At 52.1% G+C, this 21,145-nt stretch overlaps 2 protein-coding genes across 4 annotated transcripts in view; one reads left to right on the top strand and one right to left on the bottom strand.

The window, feature by feature from the left end:
- Positions 1-21,145, top strand: part of LOC105154647 (uncharacterized) — a 577,042-nt gene that overhangs the window by 468,747 nt on the left and 87,150 nt on the right. The gene's annotated exons all lie outside the window — the stretch shown is intronic.
- On the bottom strand, positions 15,993-16,634 carry LOC147909054 (uncharacterized). Its single transcript, XM_087408268.1, has one exon. It carries the CDS (start codon positions 16,632-16,634, stop codon positions 15,993-15,995), a length of 642 nt encoding a protein of 213 aa, XP_087264394.1.

Below are 21,145 nucleotides of genomic sequence, written 5' to 3'. Positions count from 1 at the left end.
TGATAATAATTTAGGGGGAGGCGTCAAAAAAATATGAAAGTCACTTTCACTTTTTTAATTGGAATGGTATTATTTTTTTTACACAATATAATTCCTCTAATTATTCTGCATATAAAAGTATTGAGATAGTGATATCAAAAATACAATAGTTTACGAAATATTTTACACTTTATTCTACATGTATTAACATAAAATGTTAAATAACTCGTAAACTATTAATTTTTCAATACCGTAATACTTTTATAAACAAATTAATGAGATGAATCTGTTAGTGTAAAGAAAACACATCGTTGCTTTAAAAAAATATGTATGCAAAATGAATAATTTTTTAAATGAGCAACTATGTGTTTTTTTCCACCAACTGATTCATCTTCTTATTCTGTTCAAAAAAATATTAAGGTACGAGTATTAAAAAGTTTATAGTTTACGAGTTATTCAATATTTTATGTCAATATGTATCAGAAAAAAATGTAAATATCTCGTAAATGTTGTTGTTTTTTATATCACCACCTCAATATTTTATATGCAGAATAATTAGAGAAATAATATTATGTAAAAAAATTCATATAATCCTATTTAAAAAAATAAAGTTGATTTTGAAATATCTGAAGTGCCTCCATCTGGACGAAAATTATTATCATGATAGCTCCCTTTGCACCTTGCAATTTTAATTATATAAATTTTTCTCTATACCTTATAGATTGGAAGATATTTCAAGTAGTAATAGTTATTGAGACATCATGTATATTAAAGTTATTATTTTAGTATTGATGTATTTCATATTCTACAGATGCGCAAATATTTTTCTATGAGAAAAAAAAATTTTTAATACTTTTCAATACTAAATTTTTAATCATTAAATTTTTTTACTGTAGTAATAGAATTTGAAATTTATTACAATAGTGTTAGCAATTACTGTTAGACAGCACATAATATTAATGTCTTTGATTAGATTATACTTGATTCTCATACACACATACGCGCGCGCGCGTGTGTGTGTGTGTGTGTGTGTGTGTGTGTATATATATATATATATACATCCATATGTACGTATGTACGTACATATGTACATACGTACATACGTACATACATACGTACGTGCATATGTACGTACGTACGTACATATATGGTTCTTACGTACATACTTACATGCTTATGCACATACATGTATTACAAGGGAAGGGAAAAGAAATATATAATAAATACGTTTATGTATTTTTATTTTAAAATTTTGCAACCACCAATTATATATTTTCAATACATTTTGTAACGCGCAATTCTTAACATGTTATCCTCATCGCGTAGTATTAGTAACATCTAGATTAGTTAAAGATTCCATGTCTTTGTAAACTGCAACTAAGGTCTCGATGTACGTGCGTTCTCGCTCATCGTCCAGAAGCAAATTCCACAGCCACGTTTTTCTCTCGCGTTCCTTGACGTATACGATAGCAGCATCTTCAAATACAGCCGTCGTAATTAGGCGTTTCGCCTCGCTGTACGGGACCATTCTGTCCTCCCATCGCAATCCTTTGTGATAAGCACTCAACCAGGAAGAGCAAGACCTGTCGGATCTTATCAAGAATTTCCATACGGGATTCGTAAAAATGTAATGCGTGAGATCCCCTGCTTCAGCACTGACACTTCCTTTAATGAACCTCTTATTAATGATGAATCGTTGCAGATTCACGAACGTGTTAGCACGGACATGTTGTCGAGAGAAGAAGAATCGTGATCGATTCCGTCGTATCGTAAATTTTATATGATCGGAGGATGCACTTAGGATTTAGCGCACAATGTTGGTCAATGGATTATATAATACTAAATCACGCAATTGTGTGATGAGACTGTGTGCGGTGGTGTCCATGTTCTCCTTATATTCAATGCCTAATCGCACGTCCTACTCTTGACTGATTTTGTTCTATCGAGAGCAATCGATGATCATGAACGGGAAAGGAATACGTAGAAAAGATGAGATTTGACTTGAAATATTCGTATCCGTAATAGCCTTTGCAGAAACGCGCGTATATGTTGTATAAAATTGCACATCTGTTTTTACCGAAATTCAAATTCAAGTCGTCATACAAATAACATTCTGAGTTCAGATAGAGTTTTGCATTGGTTACATTTACAGTCGTCGACTCGACTTATGTTGTCGGACATGACTTTTTTTCGCTCTGATTGCAGAGTGAAGATGACATAGCATGGCTTCTCGAGCTGAGTAGCCATCTTGATGGCCCACGAATAGTTGGTTCTGTTCTACAAGAGTGGAAACTACAGATCACACGAGCGAAAAGCCATGCTCAGATATCGTCCGCTTTCCAAAGCGTACAACATCGACAGCTTATTTATCTCGCTCAATAACACGTGCGGCATTCGTCACTGTATTTTGAATAATTCGAGCACGCATGCTGGGGAGATATGTCATCACAATAGTTTGGCTCCTCCGGGATATCACAGCAATATCGTTAAGAAATAAAAGTCCTGGAGAAGCACGCGCGGCAATAAGTTATAAAAATAGATAAATAACATAGATAAATTGCGCACATACACACTCGATTAAAATACAATATTGTTTACCGGCATTCACACTCAAACGGTCAGGGCCCCACAACAGAGAAAGAAAAAATAAATATTTAAAAGAGTAAAAAGAAAGGAGTACAAAAATACTTAAAATAGTAAGAATAGGAAAGAAGGAGAAGAGAAAAAAGAATAGGAAAGAAAAAAGAAAGGTAAAAATAGCATAGCTAAGAAGCAGTCAAAAGATATAAAGTGTAAAACATAAAAAATAACTATATAAATAAAACCAGCAGAGAGGGGCCCGTCCAATAGTCTTACTTAAAATACAAAAAAAAAGAAAAAAACAAAAATATGTATCACATGGTGAATAGCGTCCTTGTATCACAGTAAAAAAAAATGAAATAGTTGGACATTGGGCCACTCTCTCCTGCTTGGTTTAAAAAGAGTGGGCCAAGACAAGGACAAAATAAGTTACGCGACATTCACACTATCCGAACCACGACGCGCCGCGTCTTGTGTGTTTCTCTCCTCGGCGAGCCAGCGTCGATGGATCGATTTAGAGCAGCCCTCGGCACGGAAGACAGCACGCCTCCGCCGCGCCTTCGGGCCGTATGACCCGGGGTCCCGCAGCAATCGCTGTGATTTATCGCGCCCGGTGACACTGCCCTCACATGCATCGATAACATTGCAAAGGACGCTGGGGAAGCACTTCCACTCGACATCGCAACCAGCCTATCAAAAGCCTCCCGCTCAGGGTAATCTTCCTGGCCGCAATCGGGCAGCGCACCCAAATAAATCCCAGGCCATCCCGGTCATGCAGATGATCCCTACTTTAATGTGGCTCCGCTCGCACTCACCCATTTTTGCAACCCGAGACGCCACCTCCTCTGAGGAAATCGAATCGTCCAGGTACCGCACCTGGACATCCGCCATTTTTCGGGGTCTAGAAACCATGACCCCTCCTGATCCCGCAGCACCTCTCCGAACTTCTCGGCTAAAAGCTCTGTCAGCTCTGGCGAAACCATCCGGGCCCGGGATCTCCAAAACAAGTGCTCCAGTGACACCCCTGGCAGATCATTAATTCCGATCTCCCTCAGATCAATCTTTTCGGTGGCCTTGGGCATTACCTCCGCATACGTGCCGGCCGGGCACATGATTGAAACGGTCGCCGCCTTGAAAGACCTTTGGCGTGGCCCCGCTGCCGTCGGACCTCCCTGTGCCATGCACTCGTTATTGGGATTCGCCTTACCGCGCTTGTCCTGCATCCCTCGCTGCTTTCTGTGCCTTCTGCCGGTCGACAACGGTGGCCGACTGCTGTCTCTCTCGATGAGCTGTTCTCCGGGAATTACTGAGCAGCTGCAAGCACGCTCCGCCTTCCTCCTCGCCTTCCGCTCCTTCCTGGTTGGAACTTTGCCCATGCCTCCTGCGACCTTGAGGCAGAGGGAGTAAGATTTTCTCCCCAGCGCCTACAGAGAGGGGGATTCGGCGCTCGGAACGCTACCAAGCCATCCCTAGCTCCTTCGCGGATCCCAGTATGGGAGCCGTTGCTTGTTTGTTCTTCCCGCCGCTGGCCAGTGGGTATGTGGGGAACTCTTAATACCTCACTAGCGCAGCGAGTGTAGAAAGCTTAAGAATTATGTAAGTAGCAAGTTGCCTAGCAACGTAAAAATAATAAAAAAGAAAAATTATATCAACAGATCGATAAAGGCGTTCATCTTGTACGGTCATATTAATTTGTGCTCCTGAAATAAAGTCATTATTTTCTATATCACATCACACGACAAGCGTGGGCTTGTCTAGAGAATCTGACTTATCCATTGAGTCACTTATTCCCACATTTGTCGCAGTTGACTTTCTGCTGACGAAAAATTTTCGATAATACGCTGTTTCAATTTGGTGTATGGTTCGTTCACATCGGGCTCCGCAATGAGATCTTTGCAGCACGCGATGGCTTCTGCGTCCAGAGACATAATCACGTGATGCGTCTTAGTCTTTTGCTCTGTGATTCGAGCGGCCTCGAAAGTGGCCTCGACTTGAATGAACCATATCACCAGATCTTTAATTAAGAACGGCGGAATTTTCGGAACCCTATATGAATCCACGCGCGCGACATTGCCGACCACATTGCCCTGCATCTGCCGAAGCATCGCTTGCAGCTGCATCACTTGCTCCTGCAATTCTTCATTGGTGGGAGGAGCCATGACTATATGTGACGAAGCTCGCGAACAATCAGTACTTCCTAACGGCCTTAAATACAGGGTGGGCCATCTATTGGTACGTTTTTAAAAATGCGATCAAATGAGCATACATTGATATTTTTTATTAATTTTTTTTTTGTTGTGAAGCTAAAAGTATCCGCGTCAAGAATGAAAAACGATTTCGTTCATGTGGCTCCCTCTACTGGCCTTACAGTATGCCATTCGGTCACCCCAATTATTAATGACATTTTGGATTACCTCGGCGCCAATTTCACTCAAAACAGTCGTAATATTGTTTTTCAAAGCTGGAATTGTCTCTGGATTATCCGCATAACATCGGTCTTTAACGGCACCCCACAGGAAAAAGTCCAGCGGTGTCAAATCGCAGCTACGCGCAGGCCAATTGACATCTCCTGAACGGCTGATTATGCGGTTGTTGAACTTGGTGCGCAGAAGGTCGATGGTAAGTCGGCTTGTATGGCATGTGGCGCCATCTTGTTGAAACCAAAGGTCGTCCACATTCATAGTGTCGATTTGAGGCCATAAAAAGTTGGTCAACATGGCTCTGTAGCGTTCGCCATTGACGGTAACGGCGTTTCCAGCATCATTTTCGAAGAAAAATGGGCCAATTATGCCACCACTCCAAAATCCACACCAAACTGTGACGCTTGGAGGATGCATTGGTCTCTCTACGATTGTGTGTGGCTGTTTCGAGCCCCAAATCCGGCAATTTTGCTTGTTCACATATCCGCCGAGATGGAAATGAGCTTCGTCCGAAAAGATGATTTTTTGACCAAAATCGACGTCATTATTGAGCTGGTCTATAGCCCACACAGCAAACTGATATCGAAGCGGATGGTCATTTGCTTTCAACTCCTGAGTCATCTGGATCTTGTAGGCGAATAATCCGAGGTCTTTGTGCAGTATTCTCCTCAGGCTGGTGCGACTAATGCTCAGTTGCTGCGATCGGCGTCGAGTTGAAGTCGTCGGATTCTGTCTCACACTTTGGGCCACAGCCTCAATATTCTCGGGTGTGCGCACTGTCCGAGCTCTGGGATCACTTCTGTCATCCACTAACATCCCTTTCTCACGAACTTTCCTCACCAATTTGCGTATAGCTCCTTCGGTGGGTGCTCTATCACGACCCATATTTCTTTTCAAAATTCGTACAGTTTCGGCGACACAGCACTGACTTTGAAAATAAGTTTTTAAAATTTCAAAACGCTCTTCAAGAGAAAACATGTTGTTTCGTGCCGCGGACGGTATGACTAATAAACTGTCAAAATTTCGGGTCTGTAGCTCGTTCGGTGTTGCCATACGACGAAATTCAAAAACGTACCAATAGATGGCCCACCCTGTATTAACCGCTTACGCGCGCGCTATAAAAATTTCGATCGCTCAATGCTAATCTGTCAATAATGGAGAAATCGTTAATTGACGTTCGTGCAATTGACCTCGTGAAGAAAAGCGCGGAGGATCTGCTTTCCTGTTTTGCCGGATTACGCGCGCTTAAAAACTAATGCACTGCATACACAACTTGCCCGACTACAATGTGGCGAAGTCGTCCTTCACAGGTCACAATGGCGGCGAGGTCGTCCTTCACAGGTCCCAATGGCGGCGAGGTCGTCCTTCACAGGTCACAATGGCGGCGACGGCGATGGCGTCCTGAATGTCGGTTCCTGGACTGGCCCGTGCGGTTCCCACGTCGGCGGAACGCTGTGAGCTTGTCATTGGATATGTCTCTGCGGTGCTTCCGACGGCGAGAATTTTCCACCGGCCCCGGCCTCAGCTACGTGGGAACCGGCATTCAGGACGCCATCGCCGTCGCCGCCATTGTGACCTGTGAAGGACGACCTCGCCACTATTGTGACCTGTGAAGGACGACTTCGCCACATTGTAGTCGGGCAAGTTGTGTATGCAGTGAATTAGTTTTTAAGCTCGCATAATCTGGCAAAACAGGAAAGTAGATCCTCCGCGCTTTTCTTCACGAGGTCAATTGCACGAACGTCAATTAACGATTTCTCCATTATTGACAGATTAGCATTGAGCGATCGAAATTTTTATAGCGTGCGCGTAAGCGGTTAATATTTAAGGCCGTTAGGAAGTACTGATTGTTCGCGAGCTTCGTCACGTATAGTCATGGCTCCTCCCACCAACGAGGAATTGCAGGAGCAAGTGATGCAGCTGCAAGCGATGCTTCGGCAGATGCAGGGCAATGTGGTCGGCAATGTCGCGCGCGTGGATTCATATAGGGTTCCGAAAATTCCGCCTCTTTTCTTAATTAAAGATCCGGTGATATGGTTCATTCAAGTGGAGGCCACTTTCGAGGCCGCTCGAATCACAGAGCAAAAGACTAAGGCGCATCACGTGATTATGTCTCTGGACGCAGAAGCCATCACGTGCTGCAGAAATCTCATCGCGGAGCCCGATGTGAATGAACCATACACCAAATTAAAACAGCGTATTATCGAAAATTTTTCAGCGTCAGCAGAAAGTCAACTGCGGCAATTAATAAAAGGTCAAGTGCTTACGTCAGGGAAACCGTCGCAGATCCTCAGTCGACTTCGTAACTTGAACTCTGAAAAACGATGTGACGACTCCGTAATAAAAACTGTGTTTTTTGAACATTTATCACCGCACATTAGAAGCATTCTTGCGACTACCGAAAGCACGGATCTGGACAAATTAGCCAAAATGGCGGATAAAATAGTTGAGACCGTGGGTGATTCTGCTCAGTGTGCCGCCGCATCGTCGTCAGAGTCTAAGCCGTTCGACTTAGAAGCTAGGATCGACGGTCTGGCCGCTGATATTGCTACCCTCATGGCTGAGGTCAAGTGATACAGCAGATCTCAGACGAGAGACAAGGCAAATAAAAATCGTAAGCGTTCCAAAAACAGAAACTCTCGTGTCTGCTGGCCGCATCGTACTTTTGGGAAAACAAGCGCGAGTCTGTAAGGGAACGGAAAAATTCCCGTGCCCTTGGCCAAAGCCCAAGATTTTAACGGACGAAAAGGCGGGGGAATAGAATCATCTGCCACCGAGGAGACAGGTATGGCGGGCGTCGATTCTTCTGTCCGTCTTTACATCCGCGATCGAGTCACCGGAGAGTTATTCCTTGTAGATACGGGGGCGGAAATTTCGCTGCTTCCCAGCACTTACGCGAAGAACAAAACTCCGACCAATTTCAAACTTTACGCGGCAAACAATACGGAGCCCATCAAGATCCAGCCATCTGCGAACCCTCAGCCCGTGCATGGACGAGCACAGAGTTCTGCGAGTTGGAGGGCGCCTCAAGCACGCAGCGCTGTCGTTCGACGAGCGACATCCGATCATCGTGCCTCCAAGGTCATGGCTCACTCGCCTGCTGGTGGAAGCCTACCATCGCCGTACTCTCCACGGAGGAGTCCAGATGACCCTGGGATTGCTTCGCCTCCGATTCTGGATTCCACAAGGTCGAGCAGTAGTCAAGCGATGGCTGCATCAATGCGTGACGTGCACTCGGTGGAGGGCTGTCACTCCGCAACCGAAAATGGGGAACCTTCCTCCAGGGAGAGTGACTCCTGCACGCCCATTTCTTCACGTGGGCATCGACTACGCCGGGCCTATTTTCATCAGGACGAACAAAGGGCGGGGGCACAGCGCTCACAAAGCATTCATCGCAGTTTTTGTTTGTTTTAGCTCCAAGGCCGTTCACCTTGAGGCTGTTTTAGCTTACACCACCGACGCCTTCCTGGCTGCTCTCCGTCGATTCACATCTCGCCGAGGACTGTGCTCGGACATATACTCTGATTGCGGCACCAATTTTTTGGGCGCCGACCGGCAACTTCGCGAGATGCTTCGAGCTTCCTCGGCAGAAGGACGAAAGATCGCACACGTAGCTACATCGGAGGGGATCCATTGGCATTTCAATCCCCCTTCGGCACCTCATTTTGGTGGACTCTGGAAGGCGGCCGTGAAATCGGCTAAGTATCACCTGCGCCGAACCATCGGCGAAACCAGGCTCACCTACGAGGAAATGAGCACCCTGCTCTCACAAGTGGAGGCATGCCTGAACTCCCGGCCCATGCATGCCCTCTCAGACGACTCCGACGACCTCACGGCTCTGACATCAGGTCACCTGCTCATCGGGGCACCACTGCTGGCCATTCCTGAGCCGTCCTTGTCGGACGAGAAGGAGAATTTGCTTTCCAGGTGGCAACTTATTCAGAGAATGCGAGACCACTTCTGGCAGAGATGGTCACGCGAGTATTTACACACTCTGGCTACCAAACCGAAATGGACCAAGGACGCTTTGCCACCACGCCTTGGATCGCTATGCATCCTGCGTTCCGAGCTCTCACCGCCAAATAAGTGGCCACTGGCACGGATCACGCAGCTGCATCCTGGAGACGACGGCGTAGTGCGAGTGGTTACAGTCAAAACCGCCTCATCCGAATTAATTCGTCCTCTAGTCAAATTAGTTTTATTGCCAGAAGAGGCTAACGCGTTTATCTCGCACGCCAGTGCATCAAATGTAAAGAAGAGCTTGAATTGATCGCGTGTACGTTCGTGAATCATTTCGTCAATGTTATTTATCAGATAACTCTCGTTTACGGCTCAAGTTCTTCCACGAATTCATTGTATTGTATCGCTTGTTTTATTTTCGCGTTTACTGTTTTTTTGTAATCTCTATGCGTAACCTTATACATATATCGTCACGGAGATGACGAGGCGGGCGGGATGTTTGAGATCGGTAATTCGAAAAAAAGGTAAGAATTCCTTCGGTCGACCGACAGTAATTGTTATTGAACGCACGCACAAGGCGAGCTCGTGATTTCATCTCGAGCCTGACATTAAGCCTCGTCAAAGTCAGGGATTCATTGTTCTTTAGTCTTTTCAAAACAATTCGGTTCACGCAAACAGGCACCGGCAACGGACCATCGAAAGTTCTAGAACAATTCAATTCGCGCACGCGAGCGCCGAATACGTCACGCGCTGTCACCAATCCCGCGTACGGATTTTCTGTCGCGCATGACTGTTACGTTGAACGTCGCTAGAAAAGAATCGAAAGCGCCAATCAATTTTGTACAATCAATGCCACGTGATAATTACGATTGTGGCAAAATTTAATTGGATTTCTCCCAAGAAGAAATCCCGGACCGGAAGCAATAAATGCTTCGATCTCGCCGGTCCGCGGCGGCAGATTGCTTAGATAGTTACACCGCTTAAATCGTTTACACCGCTTAGAGTTCTTAGACTTCTTAGAGTTCGCACTTCTAAAAGTTCTTCGAGTTCTTAGAATCATAGTCTCGCTACTATACTGCTTCGTAAAATCGCCGTGCTAACAGCTTAGTGAAATTAATCGCGATAAAACGAATTTTTCTGAGAAAATCGTCGAGATTTTCCATCACCACGATTCCGAATACAATTTTGGAAAAGGTGACTGCCTTTGATATTTTGTTAATCTAATATTTAATTAATTATATTTTTTGACTCTGTAACTGATTATATTAAAGAAAATTCTTTTGTTAAATTAAAAGAAACGGAGTTCTCTTTACTGTCGTGCATCATATCAACCTTGTGCCGTTCTCTCACTCGAATCTTTCCGCGCGGTGCATTCTCGCACATTTTCGCTACATTTAGGGATACGCCCGATCACATGGAATTTCTGCGTAGCATCAGTTCCGTACCCGATTATTGAGGCCGACCTGATTACACATTACGGTCTCCTTCCGGACCTTAAACTCATCGATTCACAAAATAATGTGTACGTGTCGGGCATTGTCAAATCGGTACCACAGCTTGCCATTAGCACGGTCAAACCCAGTACGAAATTCGCGAGTATCTTATCTGAATTTCCGAAGGTCACCGGTTTACAACAGGTAACTCCGAATTGCAGTAGCGATGTTCGTCATCATATCATTACCACGGGCCCGCCGGTAGCTGAGCGCCCCAGGCTAAGTCCAGAAAAATTAAAAGCGGCAAAGGCTGAATTTCAACGGTTAATCAAAGCAAAGGTATTTGCCATCCGTCCAGTAGTCCATGGGCAAGTCCCATTCACATGGTACCAAAAAAAGACGGATCATGGAGGATTTACGGCGATTACCGTCGTATTAACGCAATTACCGTGCCGGATAAATTTCCCGTACCGCATTTTCACGATTGCTCCTCCAATCTGCGTGGGAAAGTCATTTTCTCTAAGCTAGATCTGTATCAGGCATACAATCAAATTCCAGTGGCGCCGGAAGATATTCCGAAAACGGCTGTCATTACGCCCTTCGGGCTGTTCGAATATAAATTCATGACATTCAGTCTTAGAAACGCGAGTCAAACATTTCAGCGTCAAATCTTCCGCGCTCTAGGCGACCTGGAATTTGTGTTTGCATTCATCGACGACATACTCATAACGTCGAAGTCTCTTGAAGAGAAGCTCACTTACGCATAGTGTTACAGCGATTAAAAAATTTTATTTACGATTCAATGTAAATAAATGCGAGTTCGGCAAGCAAGAATTCCTCGGCTTTACGATTAGATGGGTGTAAACCAACACTCGATAAGATTCAGGCTATTCGCGAGTTTCCAAGGCCTAACACTATAGTCGAATTGCGTCGTTTTCTTGGACTTGTCAATTTCTATCGTAAATTACTACATAATGCAGCTATCGTTCAGGCACCATTAAATGAGTGCCTTCGCGATTCACGCAAAAACGACAAACGTCCAATCATATGGACGCCGGTGGCTGAAGAAGCGTTTAATGAGTGCAAGGAGAGTATGGCCAACGCGACTATACTCTCTCACCTCTCCGACGCAGCCGAGACGCGTCTCGGCGTTTGTGACGTTAGATTTCGCCATTATCGGGGCCGCCCTCGAACAACGTTTAGACGACTCATGGAAACCGCTCGCATCCTTTTCGCGCAAATTAAATTCGGCGCAACAGAACTACAGCGCGTACGATCGGGAGCTTACGGCGATCGCCGAGGCAATCAAATATTTTCGTTATTTCCTCGAAGGACGAAATTTCAAGATTGTGACCGATCACAAGCCTCTCATCTACGCGTTTATGCAATGTTCCGAAAAAGCATCACCTCGGCAACAGAGACAACTTTCGTTCATCTCACAGTTCACTACGCATATCGAATACCTATCGGGCAAAGATAATATTGTGGCGGATTCCCTTTCCCGCATCGAAGCCATTCGTTTACCTGCCGAGATTGAACTTAATGAGCTTGCACAGCAACAAGATCAAAACAAGGAGCTACGGTCTATTCGCGAATCTCCTGATTTTCCGCTTTCTATGAAGCGAATTCAATGGAGACCGACGCATACTACACTTTACTGCGAAATGACCGGCGAGGCAATCCGTCCCTATATACCGGCATCTTTACGATATCGCGTTTTTCATTTATGTTCCATGTTCCATGACGCGGCTCATCCGGGCCCTAAAGTCACTGATCGGGTAATCCGTCAACAGTATCCGTGGCCTAACATGCATCGTGATATTACAAAATGTTGTAAGAATTGTCTTGACTGTCAGCAGTCAAAAATAACCTGACACGTTCAATTACATCCTGAAAAATTTGTCGCACCCGACGGGCGTTTCGAGCACGTTCACATGGATCTAATAGGTCCCTTGCCTGAGTCGGACGGGTACAGATATTGTGTGACGATGATTGATAGATTTTCACGTTGGCCAGTAGCAATACCTGTGAAAGACATTGAAGCCATTACAGTGGCACGCGCGTTTTACGCGTGACAACTGGATAGCAAATTTTGGAGCACCCAAAACGATAACTACTGATCAAAGTAGCTAGTTTGAAGCGCAACTTTTTACGGCACTTATTCAGCTGATCGGCTGTCAATGAATTCGTACCACGGCGTATTATTCAGCTTCGAACAGTATGATCGAGCGGTGGCATAAAAGCTTAAAAGCTGCTATTATGTGTCATGCTAATGAAGGTTGGTCACGAGTACTTTCGACCGTATTATTAGGTCTGCGTACTCATGTCCGCCTTGACACCGGCGCATCGCCTTTTTTTTTTTTTTTTTTTTTGATAACGGAGGGGAAATGCCTGACGCATACCCCGAGCCTCGGGGGAGAGTCCGGGGTTATGTGGGGCTTGCACCCACTAAAACCCCTCCGAGTGTCCTTACCTGGCCTTGCATGAGGGACTCCCAGGAACGCGTGCAGCATACTTCTGGGAGTCCCTCAGGCCAGTCGGCTTATTGCCGACTTCTATTCCCGCCCGGGGATTTTTATGGCGTCGTCTGAGAGACGACGTGACCCCGGGCGGTGCTTGGCACCTTCGACTTTATTCGGGCGCTGGGGGGACACCACCCCCTGCGCCCGCCGCCCCGGTTGGTGTTGGGGGGCGGGAGTTGGGGATCACGGCCCCCGCCGCGATCCCCAGCTCCCCGAGGGGCGCCAATCAGAAGTTTGGCGCCCCTCATGCTTCGGCGCCGCGAGAGGAAGTCTCGCGGCGCACCCCCGCGCGCGGCGGCGCAGGGCTCCCCGCCCGGTCGCGCATTCGACGCGGCCGAAAGATGATGAGCCACTGCACCCCGCGCACGCGGAGGGTCATCCTGTTTCTGGCGGCGGATCGACCCTAGGGTCGGCGATCCGCCGCCGCTTCACTGCACCCCGCGTCCGAGACGCGGGGCCGTCACTGATGATGGTGGCGGCGGAGGTGGAGGGTTCACTGACCCCGACTCTCCCGCACACCACCCCACCGTCCTCCTCTTCACTCCTCTCATCTATGGGGGAAGGAGGTCGCCGTCGTTCTCGCCCCGTGGGGCGGTCCCGGCGGCGGGTACGCGCGAGGGGTGACCCGGGGCGCGAGCGATCCGGTTGGAGCCGGCGCCCGCGTTGACCCTCAACGCCACCACCCCTCGCATCTCCTTCCCCCCCGTCAGCCCCGCCACCCGGAGGCGGCGGGGGCGGGAGAAGGCCCCGATCTCCCGGTGCCCTCTCCCTCTGCCTCTCAGCCTCCTCCTTCTGCGACATCACCCGATCGCAGAAGGAGGAGAAGGCCCTCCAAGCATTTTCCCTGTCGACTATCTCCTTCACGACAGCCGGCAGGGAGAGATCCTCCCCTATCTCACGGACCAGGACACCGCGCTCGCCCGCCCAAGCCGGGCAGGTCTCCAGCGTATGCTGCGCGGTGTCCCGGTCCCCGTTGCAGTGGTGACAACAAGTGGTCGGCTCCTTACCTATGCGACACAGGTACTCCCCGAAACATCCGTGTCCGGTGAGCACCTGCGTCGCGTGGAACGATAGTCCGCCCCATCCCCTGCCTACCCATTCCTCGAGGCAGGGGAGGATGGCCTCCACGGTCCGAGCGCCCGTTGTCGGCGGGTCGTTTTCGAGAGTGGAGCGCCACTCTTCGAAGAACCCGCCGACGGGCGTTCCTTCTCAGTCGGTCAGTGGTCCTCGGGGTAACGATCCCCCCCCGAAGCCGAATGGCCTTCACCCCGGCGAAGGTTTCCGCCAGGGCGTCGGCCACGTACTCGGCAGGGGGGATCCCCGCGAGGACCATGGCGGCGGCGTACGACACCGTCCTGTAGGCCCTACAGATGCGCAAGGCCAGTCGCCGTTGCACGCTGTGCAACTTCTGCTTTATTCGGCGGCTGGCCAGGCCTTCCCATTCCATACCGGGGCCCCGTAAAGGGCCCCGGACAGGACGGCGTGCATATAAGCCCGCCTAACCGACCCGTTCGGACCGTGGAGGTTGGGCATGAGGCCGAGCAGAGCGTCTGCTCGGCGGCCCAATCGCGGGGCTAACTCGTCGAAGTGTTCGACGAAGCCCCAGCGACTATCCACGGTGAGGCCCAGATAATTGATCGTTGGCCTCACCGGGACGCGGACATCGTCCACCACTATATGTGCCTGAGGGGGCACCCCGCTCTTTCCATCGTGGAAGAAAAGAGCTTCCGATTTAGCGGGGGCCACCCTCAGGCCCAACTCCTTAATGGAGCCGACCACGCACGCCACTGCGACGTTTGCCGTACCGACGGCTCTCCCCCAGGTCGTGGCCCCGACCACTACCAACGTGTCGTCCGCGTAACAAACGACGTGGCAGCCGGGGGGTAGGGCCGCGCGGAGAACGTAGTCGTATGCGACGTTCCAGAGTAGGGGTTCCAACACGGACCCCTGTAGAACGCCGCACGACACGTCCCTCCGCTGCTGAAGTCCCGTTTTGTTATGGAACTCCAGCTGCCTGTCCCGGAAATAGTCCTCTATAATAGCGACCAGGTAGGGGGGCAAGAGGTGATGTCCTCTCATCGCCCCCACTACCCGGTCCCATGGGATGCTATTAAAGGCGTTGGCGATGTCAAGGGATACCGCCAACGCCACCTCCCCTCCCGCGGTCATCTGCTCCGTGAGGGCCCTGACTTGCCTGACGGCGTCGATAGTCGATAGACCCTCCCGGAAGCCATACTGACCGCGGGATAGATTGGGACCATCCCGGGACAGGTGCCGGACGATGCGGGCGATGACTCGCTCCAGCAATTTCCCCGCATCGTCCAACAGGCATAGCGGCCTATAAGCGGAGGGACTCTCCGCTGGCTTGCCCTCTTTACGGAGGAGGACAAGCCTGGCCCTTTTCCACGGCCTGGGAAATATGCTGTCTCTGAGGCAGCTCGTGAAGAGCCGCCTCAGACGGCTGCCCACTATGGGAGCCGCGGCGAGCCAGACCCTTCCGTGTACACCAGAGGGTCCGGGCGCCCGCGGCCTCCCCTTGAGGCGGGCGAAGGCCATCACCATCTCCTCCCGGGTGACGCCCAGCTCCTCCGTCCATTCGGACGGGGGGCCGACCCTCTCCGGTATTTCCCTTTCTCTATTGGGAAAGAGGGCGGCCACCACATCCTCCAGGAACTGAGCGTCCAGGGTTTCCGTTATCGGGGGGGCCCACGGACGAAATTGCTTCGTCACAATTTTATAGGGCCTCCCCCACGGATCCCTGTCAAGGGAGGAGACGAGGTCGCGCCAAGCGTCGGCCTTCGCCCTCCTAATGGCCGCTCTAAGGGCGCTCCTAGCTTCACGGAGCGGCTCGGCGGCCACTTCCACCTCCTCGTCGGTGCCCCGTCGTCTGCGGCGGGTGAACCTCCGTCTGGCAGCTACGGCGGCCCGTCGTAGCTCAGCTATCTCCTGGGACCACCAGTAGACTGCCCTCCTCGCCACAGGATGGCAGAGGGGCATCGACGCGTCGCACGCGCGCGACATGGCATCCCCGAGCCATTCGGCCTCCTCCTCCACCGAGCGGGCCTGGTTGGGTTCCGGCCATGTGGAGGAGAGGAGGCTTACCTCGAGGGCGCCAGGGTCCATCGACGTTCCTTCTCATGTAGGCGGCGTCTTATCGACACCTCCGTGGGGGTGGACACCAGCTCCATGCGGATGAGACGATGATCCGACAATTCTCCTAAGGAGCTGGCGTCCACGTGCCAACCACGTATCCTGGCGGCAGCCGCGGGGGTCGCCCACGTCAGATCGACAATAGACTCCCCCCGGGCCCCCACGAAGGTACTGGCACGGCCTCTATTCAACAAGACTAGGCCGTGCCTCGCCGCCCACAGCAGGGTGCTGTCGCCCCTGAAGTCGGTGGATGGGGAACCCCACTCTAACGCATGTCCCCACCCACCAGTACTGGCCTGGGGGAGCGTCGTCTGATGTGCTCCCCCAGAGACTCCAGGGTCCTCATATTCTCTCCTCGTTAGTCGAGGAGGGAAGTAGCACCCCGCTACATCGATGGGCCCCCACTCTACCAGAGCGAACCCCTCCGCCGCCGATATTGGAATCATCGGCGGGATGTCGCGCGCGTGCCGGCTGACCACCACCACCCGTCCCAGGGAGTCCCCCGCCCACTTGGGACTCTCCGGGATATGGTATGGGTCTGCGGCGATGGCCAGTCCACCCCCCCACTCGGCGAGGCACTGCATTAGCATGCTTTGCGCCCCGGCCGAGTGGTTGAGGTTAACCTGAGCGAGGACGAGGGACATTAATTGTTGTTACCTCGCCCCCGACGTTGGATTTGTCGGCCGCGTCTGCGACCGCCGTGGGGGGTGACTCCTCCACGACGGCCATCTCAATGTCGGCCACTGTTACGGCCGACGTTGTCTCTGCGGTGGTCGCTGCCGCCGCGGGGGGCTGTCCCGCAACGGCAGTGAGGGGGCCACTGGGCTTCTGCCCCCCCTTCTTGCCCTTCGCTTTAGCGGCGGCGCATCCGGCGCCGCCGATGCGGTGCCCCGAGGGGCGGCCGAGCTCGCGGCACGCGGGGCAATCGACCTTAGCGCGGCACTCTCTCGCCGCGTGGCCGATGCCCCCACACCGGTAGCAGCACCCGGAGCGATCCACGGTGCTTGTGCATTTGGCCTGGACATGGCCAGCTTCCAAGCATCGGAAGCATTGGAGGCTCCGGGCCGGCAGCAGGGCCACCCTGCAGCTCGACCACCCCACCTTGACTCGTGAGGCGGCCACTAATTGTTTGGCCGCCTCTACGGGGCACCGCACCCAGCAGGTGTCCAGCTCGTTGGGAGCCCTGCTGACTTCTCCCACCTTAAATTCCGGTGGGAGTCGCTTGCAGGCCCTCGCCAGATCCTGTGCCACCTCGGTGGGGGTGGCCGAATCATCGAGTCCCGGATCTCGGCCGTCTTCGATGGGCGGGACACCCTCACGTCGTCCCTGTTTGCGAAGACGGCCGTCAGCCTCTCGGCCAGCGCGTTCGCCTTGACTCGACTCTCCGGGCCCCGGACTTCCCAAATAAGGGCCCCTGTGATGGCCCTCCTGGGACGGAGATCCTCGATCCCCACGTCCTTGAGGGAGATCGAGGATCTTGCCTTCCCTACCACCTCTTGGTAGGAGGTAGGGTTGGCGCAGGTCACCACTATGGCCGCTGAACTTGGCGGCCTCAATTTCGAGAGGGGAGCCTTCTTGCCGGAGGCTGGAGGCTTCGCGGCAGTGCTCCCCTTCATCGCCGTCCCGCCCTTTTTCCCACCGCTCCCCTTTTTATTGGGAGCGGGGGCCACGGGCGCCCCGGCGCTCTTCGCGCTCTTGGGGAGGGGCCGGGGCGGCTCCGCTTCCGCCTTCTTCGCCTTGGCGGCCGCTCTCTTTGCCCCCCTCGAAACGACCTGCGCCCAGGTCGCCTCGTTCGCGTCCGTCTCCGTCCCCCCGTCCACAAATGTTTTGGGGACAGCCGGGGGCGGTAGATTCGCCTTAGCGGCGGGGGAAGGCGCGTTGGCTGCGCTCTCTCCCGTCTTAGGAGCGGCCTTGGCGGCCCTCTTCGCCGGTGTGGCAGCGGCCAGACCGCTCCGCGGCTTTGTTGATGGCGCCGTCATCGGGGCGACCCCCATCTCCCGCAGGAGACGGGGCAGGAGCCGCACGATGAGCCGCTCGATACGGCCCTCCTCATCATCGACCCTGTCGGCATTCTCCCTCCTTTTATTTTTCGAAGGGGGTGTCTTGCCGACAGGGGCGGTCCTGTCCGCGACGGCTGCCAGGGGGTTCAGCTGCTTGCTAACCCCCTGCAGAGGAAGCCTGAAATATGGGGATCTCAGGTCCTCCTCCGTGACCGTCACGCGCGGTCTCTCCCCCTCCGCGGGAGCAGTCCTTCCTCTAGTCCTAATTGGACTGCGGTCGCCAGCCATCGGGACCCGACCACTCCATGATCGAGTCCCATTCCATCCCCGGCACCCTATCCCTGCCGGACGTGCGGCGGGAGGTGGACCTCCCCCGGCCGTGTTCCAGTACCGCGACCCTGGAGCGGAGGAACACCAACTCTTCATTCAGCCGGCGTCTCTCCTTCGCCCAGGCGGGTCTGGAGCATTCCTCCCTCTGGTCTACGTTCGCGGCCAGGCTGCTATCACCCGCCCTCGTAAAGACTGACGTGAGGGCTGCGGACAGCTTGGTGTATGCTGTCCACATATCCCTCACTATGTCGCCCCTGATGTTCTTTGATCGCTCAACCGACTTGGCAATGGTCGCCAGTTCGCGTGTTGCGACCGCGGCGACTGCGCAAATCGGTTGTTCGTCGAACTCGAGGGCGAGTTCGACAGCCTTCTCTTTGGCCTTCCTGGCCGATGTGGAGGACGGCTCAACTTCCGGATCTAAAATCGTCCGGTGGTCCTTTCTTAGCTGCCGGGCTTTAGCCTTTTCGGCCTTCTTTGCCATTGCCTCGGCAGTATATTTCCCGACATGTTCGGGATTTAGAGCTGGCCTCCCCCTGGACCTTTTTGTTGACTCCCCCTCGGAATCCGAGGAGGAGACAACACATTCGGCCGGCCGTTTTCAGCTCTCTCCTCCAAGAGAGCTCAGCGAGACCGTAGAACCGGCCTTCGACAGCGCTCCCACGTAGGCGACCGCCTCGGCGCGCGCCCCGGCCCTGCTGCTCGCAGGGTCGGGACGTTGTTTGCGCGAACTGTCGCTCATAGTTGAGCGAGCGTCCGCCTCTACACTCTGAAGCGAGCGTTCTCCCTCCACATTATGTTGAGAATTTATATTGTCCATTAGATTGATGCCCACGGCCCGCAGCGGCTCCGCCAGCCAGGGTGTACCCTTACCCCTCCCCCGAAGAATCAGGAGAGGGGGCCCCGAGTTCCCCCGGGGGGCTATCATATGGCTCGGGTCCCCGGAATGTATCATCGGGGACACTGGCCTCCGGCCCCTTACTCCCCGTGAGCGGATGTGGTGCGAGCCCACTCACGAGTTTCAGGGGTCCCTCGTCTCCGATGTCGAGGGCACCACTGCGGGTGGCGCCACCCGGGGCGGCCCCACGGACGGTTCAGGTCACGGAAGCGGCGCCCCTTCCGGACCCTAGCCGCCGTGGCGACCAGCGTTGTTTGCGCTGCCCGGTGTCCCGCTTCGGAAGGGACGCCGTCGCGGAGACACCGGGCACAATACTCGACGCCCCCCCCCGGCCCCGACCTCGGAATACGTCCGAGCGGCCCGGAGGTGGCGGGAGTCGCGCGCCCTGTCTCGGAATACGTCCGAGCGGCCGCGCGACCCCCAACCAGGAGAGACGGGTGGTTCCGCGACAGACCGAAGTCCGCGCGGCCCCGTCCTCCCCTACGGACAGAGTCCGCACCTCTCGAGGCGGGAGAAGTCCCCGGTGCAATGAGCCGAGGCTCTCGGAAACCCCATCCCCCTCAGTGGCATGAGCCAGCCCGCAGGGAGCACCTAGCATACGGGCCGTCTCGCCTGCGGGAGCACCCGCGTCGACCCTTTTGCACGCAAACCCCAAAGGAACCACCCCACCTCACACGGAGGAGGGGAGGGCCCCACGGGGGTCTACGTGCAGTGGGGGTCGAAACCCCACATCACGCACGGGAAGGGAGCAATCCTCCCCCTGACGGTGCCGTGCCACCGGGCGATTGAAGTCAGGGCCGCCAACCCCTACCGGCACACTGGGGACCCGTCCCGAAGGACGAGACCCCCAGGAGTCCCTCCCGCGAGGAGAGGAGACCCCCTTGGGGTGCCGAACCCGGTGTACAGACTCCCCCCGTGAGGAGGGAGTCCGTACAGGCTACTCTTAGACCCCCACGTGTCGCAAGCGACCCGTGGGGGAGTCCTCTCACCACGACAAGGTGGCAGCCCGCGAGAGAGCCGGCGCATCGCCTGCGGAATTTGTTTATGGAACGACGTTGCGCGTCCCCGGAGAATTTATACTGCCGGACGACTTCACTCCTAGTCCGCAAATTTTCATAGAGGAATTCCGCGAGCATATGCGCAAAGTTAAGCCAATCTCAATAGAGCATAAGCACAAGAAACGCGCATTCGTATTTAAAAATTTATATTCATGTTCCCATGTTTTTCTACTTGGGCGGTACCAAGAGAGCATTAGAGCGTCCCTACATCGGCCCTCACAAGGTTATAAATCGTGTTTCGGATCGAGTTTTCGATATTGAAGTTAATGGTGCACAGCGCAGTGTTTCAGTCGAGAATTTGAAGCTAGCGTATGGCATACGCGATGATTTGTGTAGTGCGATTCTAGAAGCAGGGCAAGCAGCCAATTCGTCCAGCAACCAACTTTGAGAACGTATGCGCGCCCGAAGAGGAAGGTGACTTTCGCCATATAATTTTAATAAATCTTCCCAACGACAAAATGTAATTAACTTTAGTCAGACACTTATAAAATATTTTGTATGACACGTTGTATATATTTTATAAGATAGACCTAAGTGCCGGATTCGTTGTCACTCGGGGGGGAGTATGTGGGGAATTCTTAATACCTCACTAGCGCAGCGAATGTAGAAAGCTTAAGGAGCAAGTTGCCTAGCAGCGTAAAAATAATAAAAAAAGAAAAATTATATCAACAGATCGATAAAGGCGTTCTTGTACGGTCATATTAATTTGTGCTCGTGAAATAAAGATTATTATTACCAGTTATAAATAAAGTCTTGATCATTATTTTCTATATCACATCACATGACAAGCGTGGGCTTGTCTAGAGAATCTGACTTAT

The sequence above is a fragment of the Acromyrmex echinatior genome, chromosome 7 (genome assembly GCF_024713525.1).
Source record: "Acromyrmex echinatior isolate Ae372 chromosome 7, ASM2471352v2, whole genome shotgun sequence".
Classification (NCBI taxonomy): Eukaryota; Metazoa; Arthropoda; class Insecta; order Hymenoptera; family Formicidae; genus Acromyrmex; species Acromyrmex echinatior.
The sequence above is the reverse complement of the archived record's forward strand: the minus strand, read 5'-3'. Positions and strand labels throughout refer to the sequence as shown.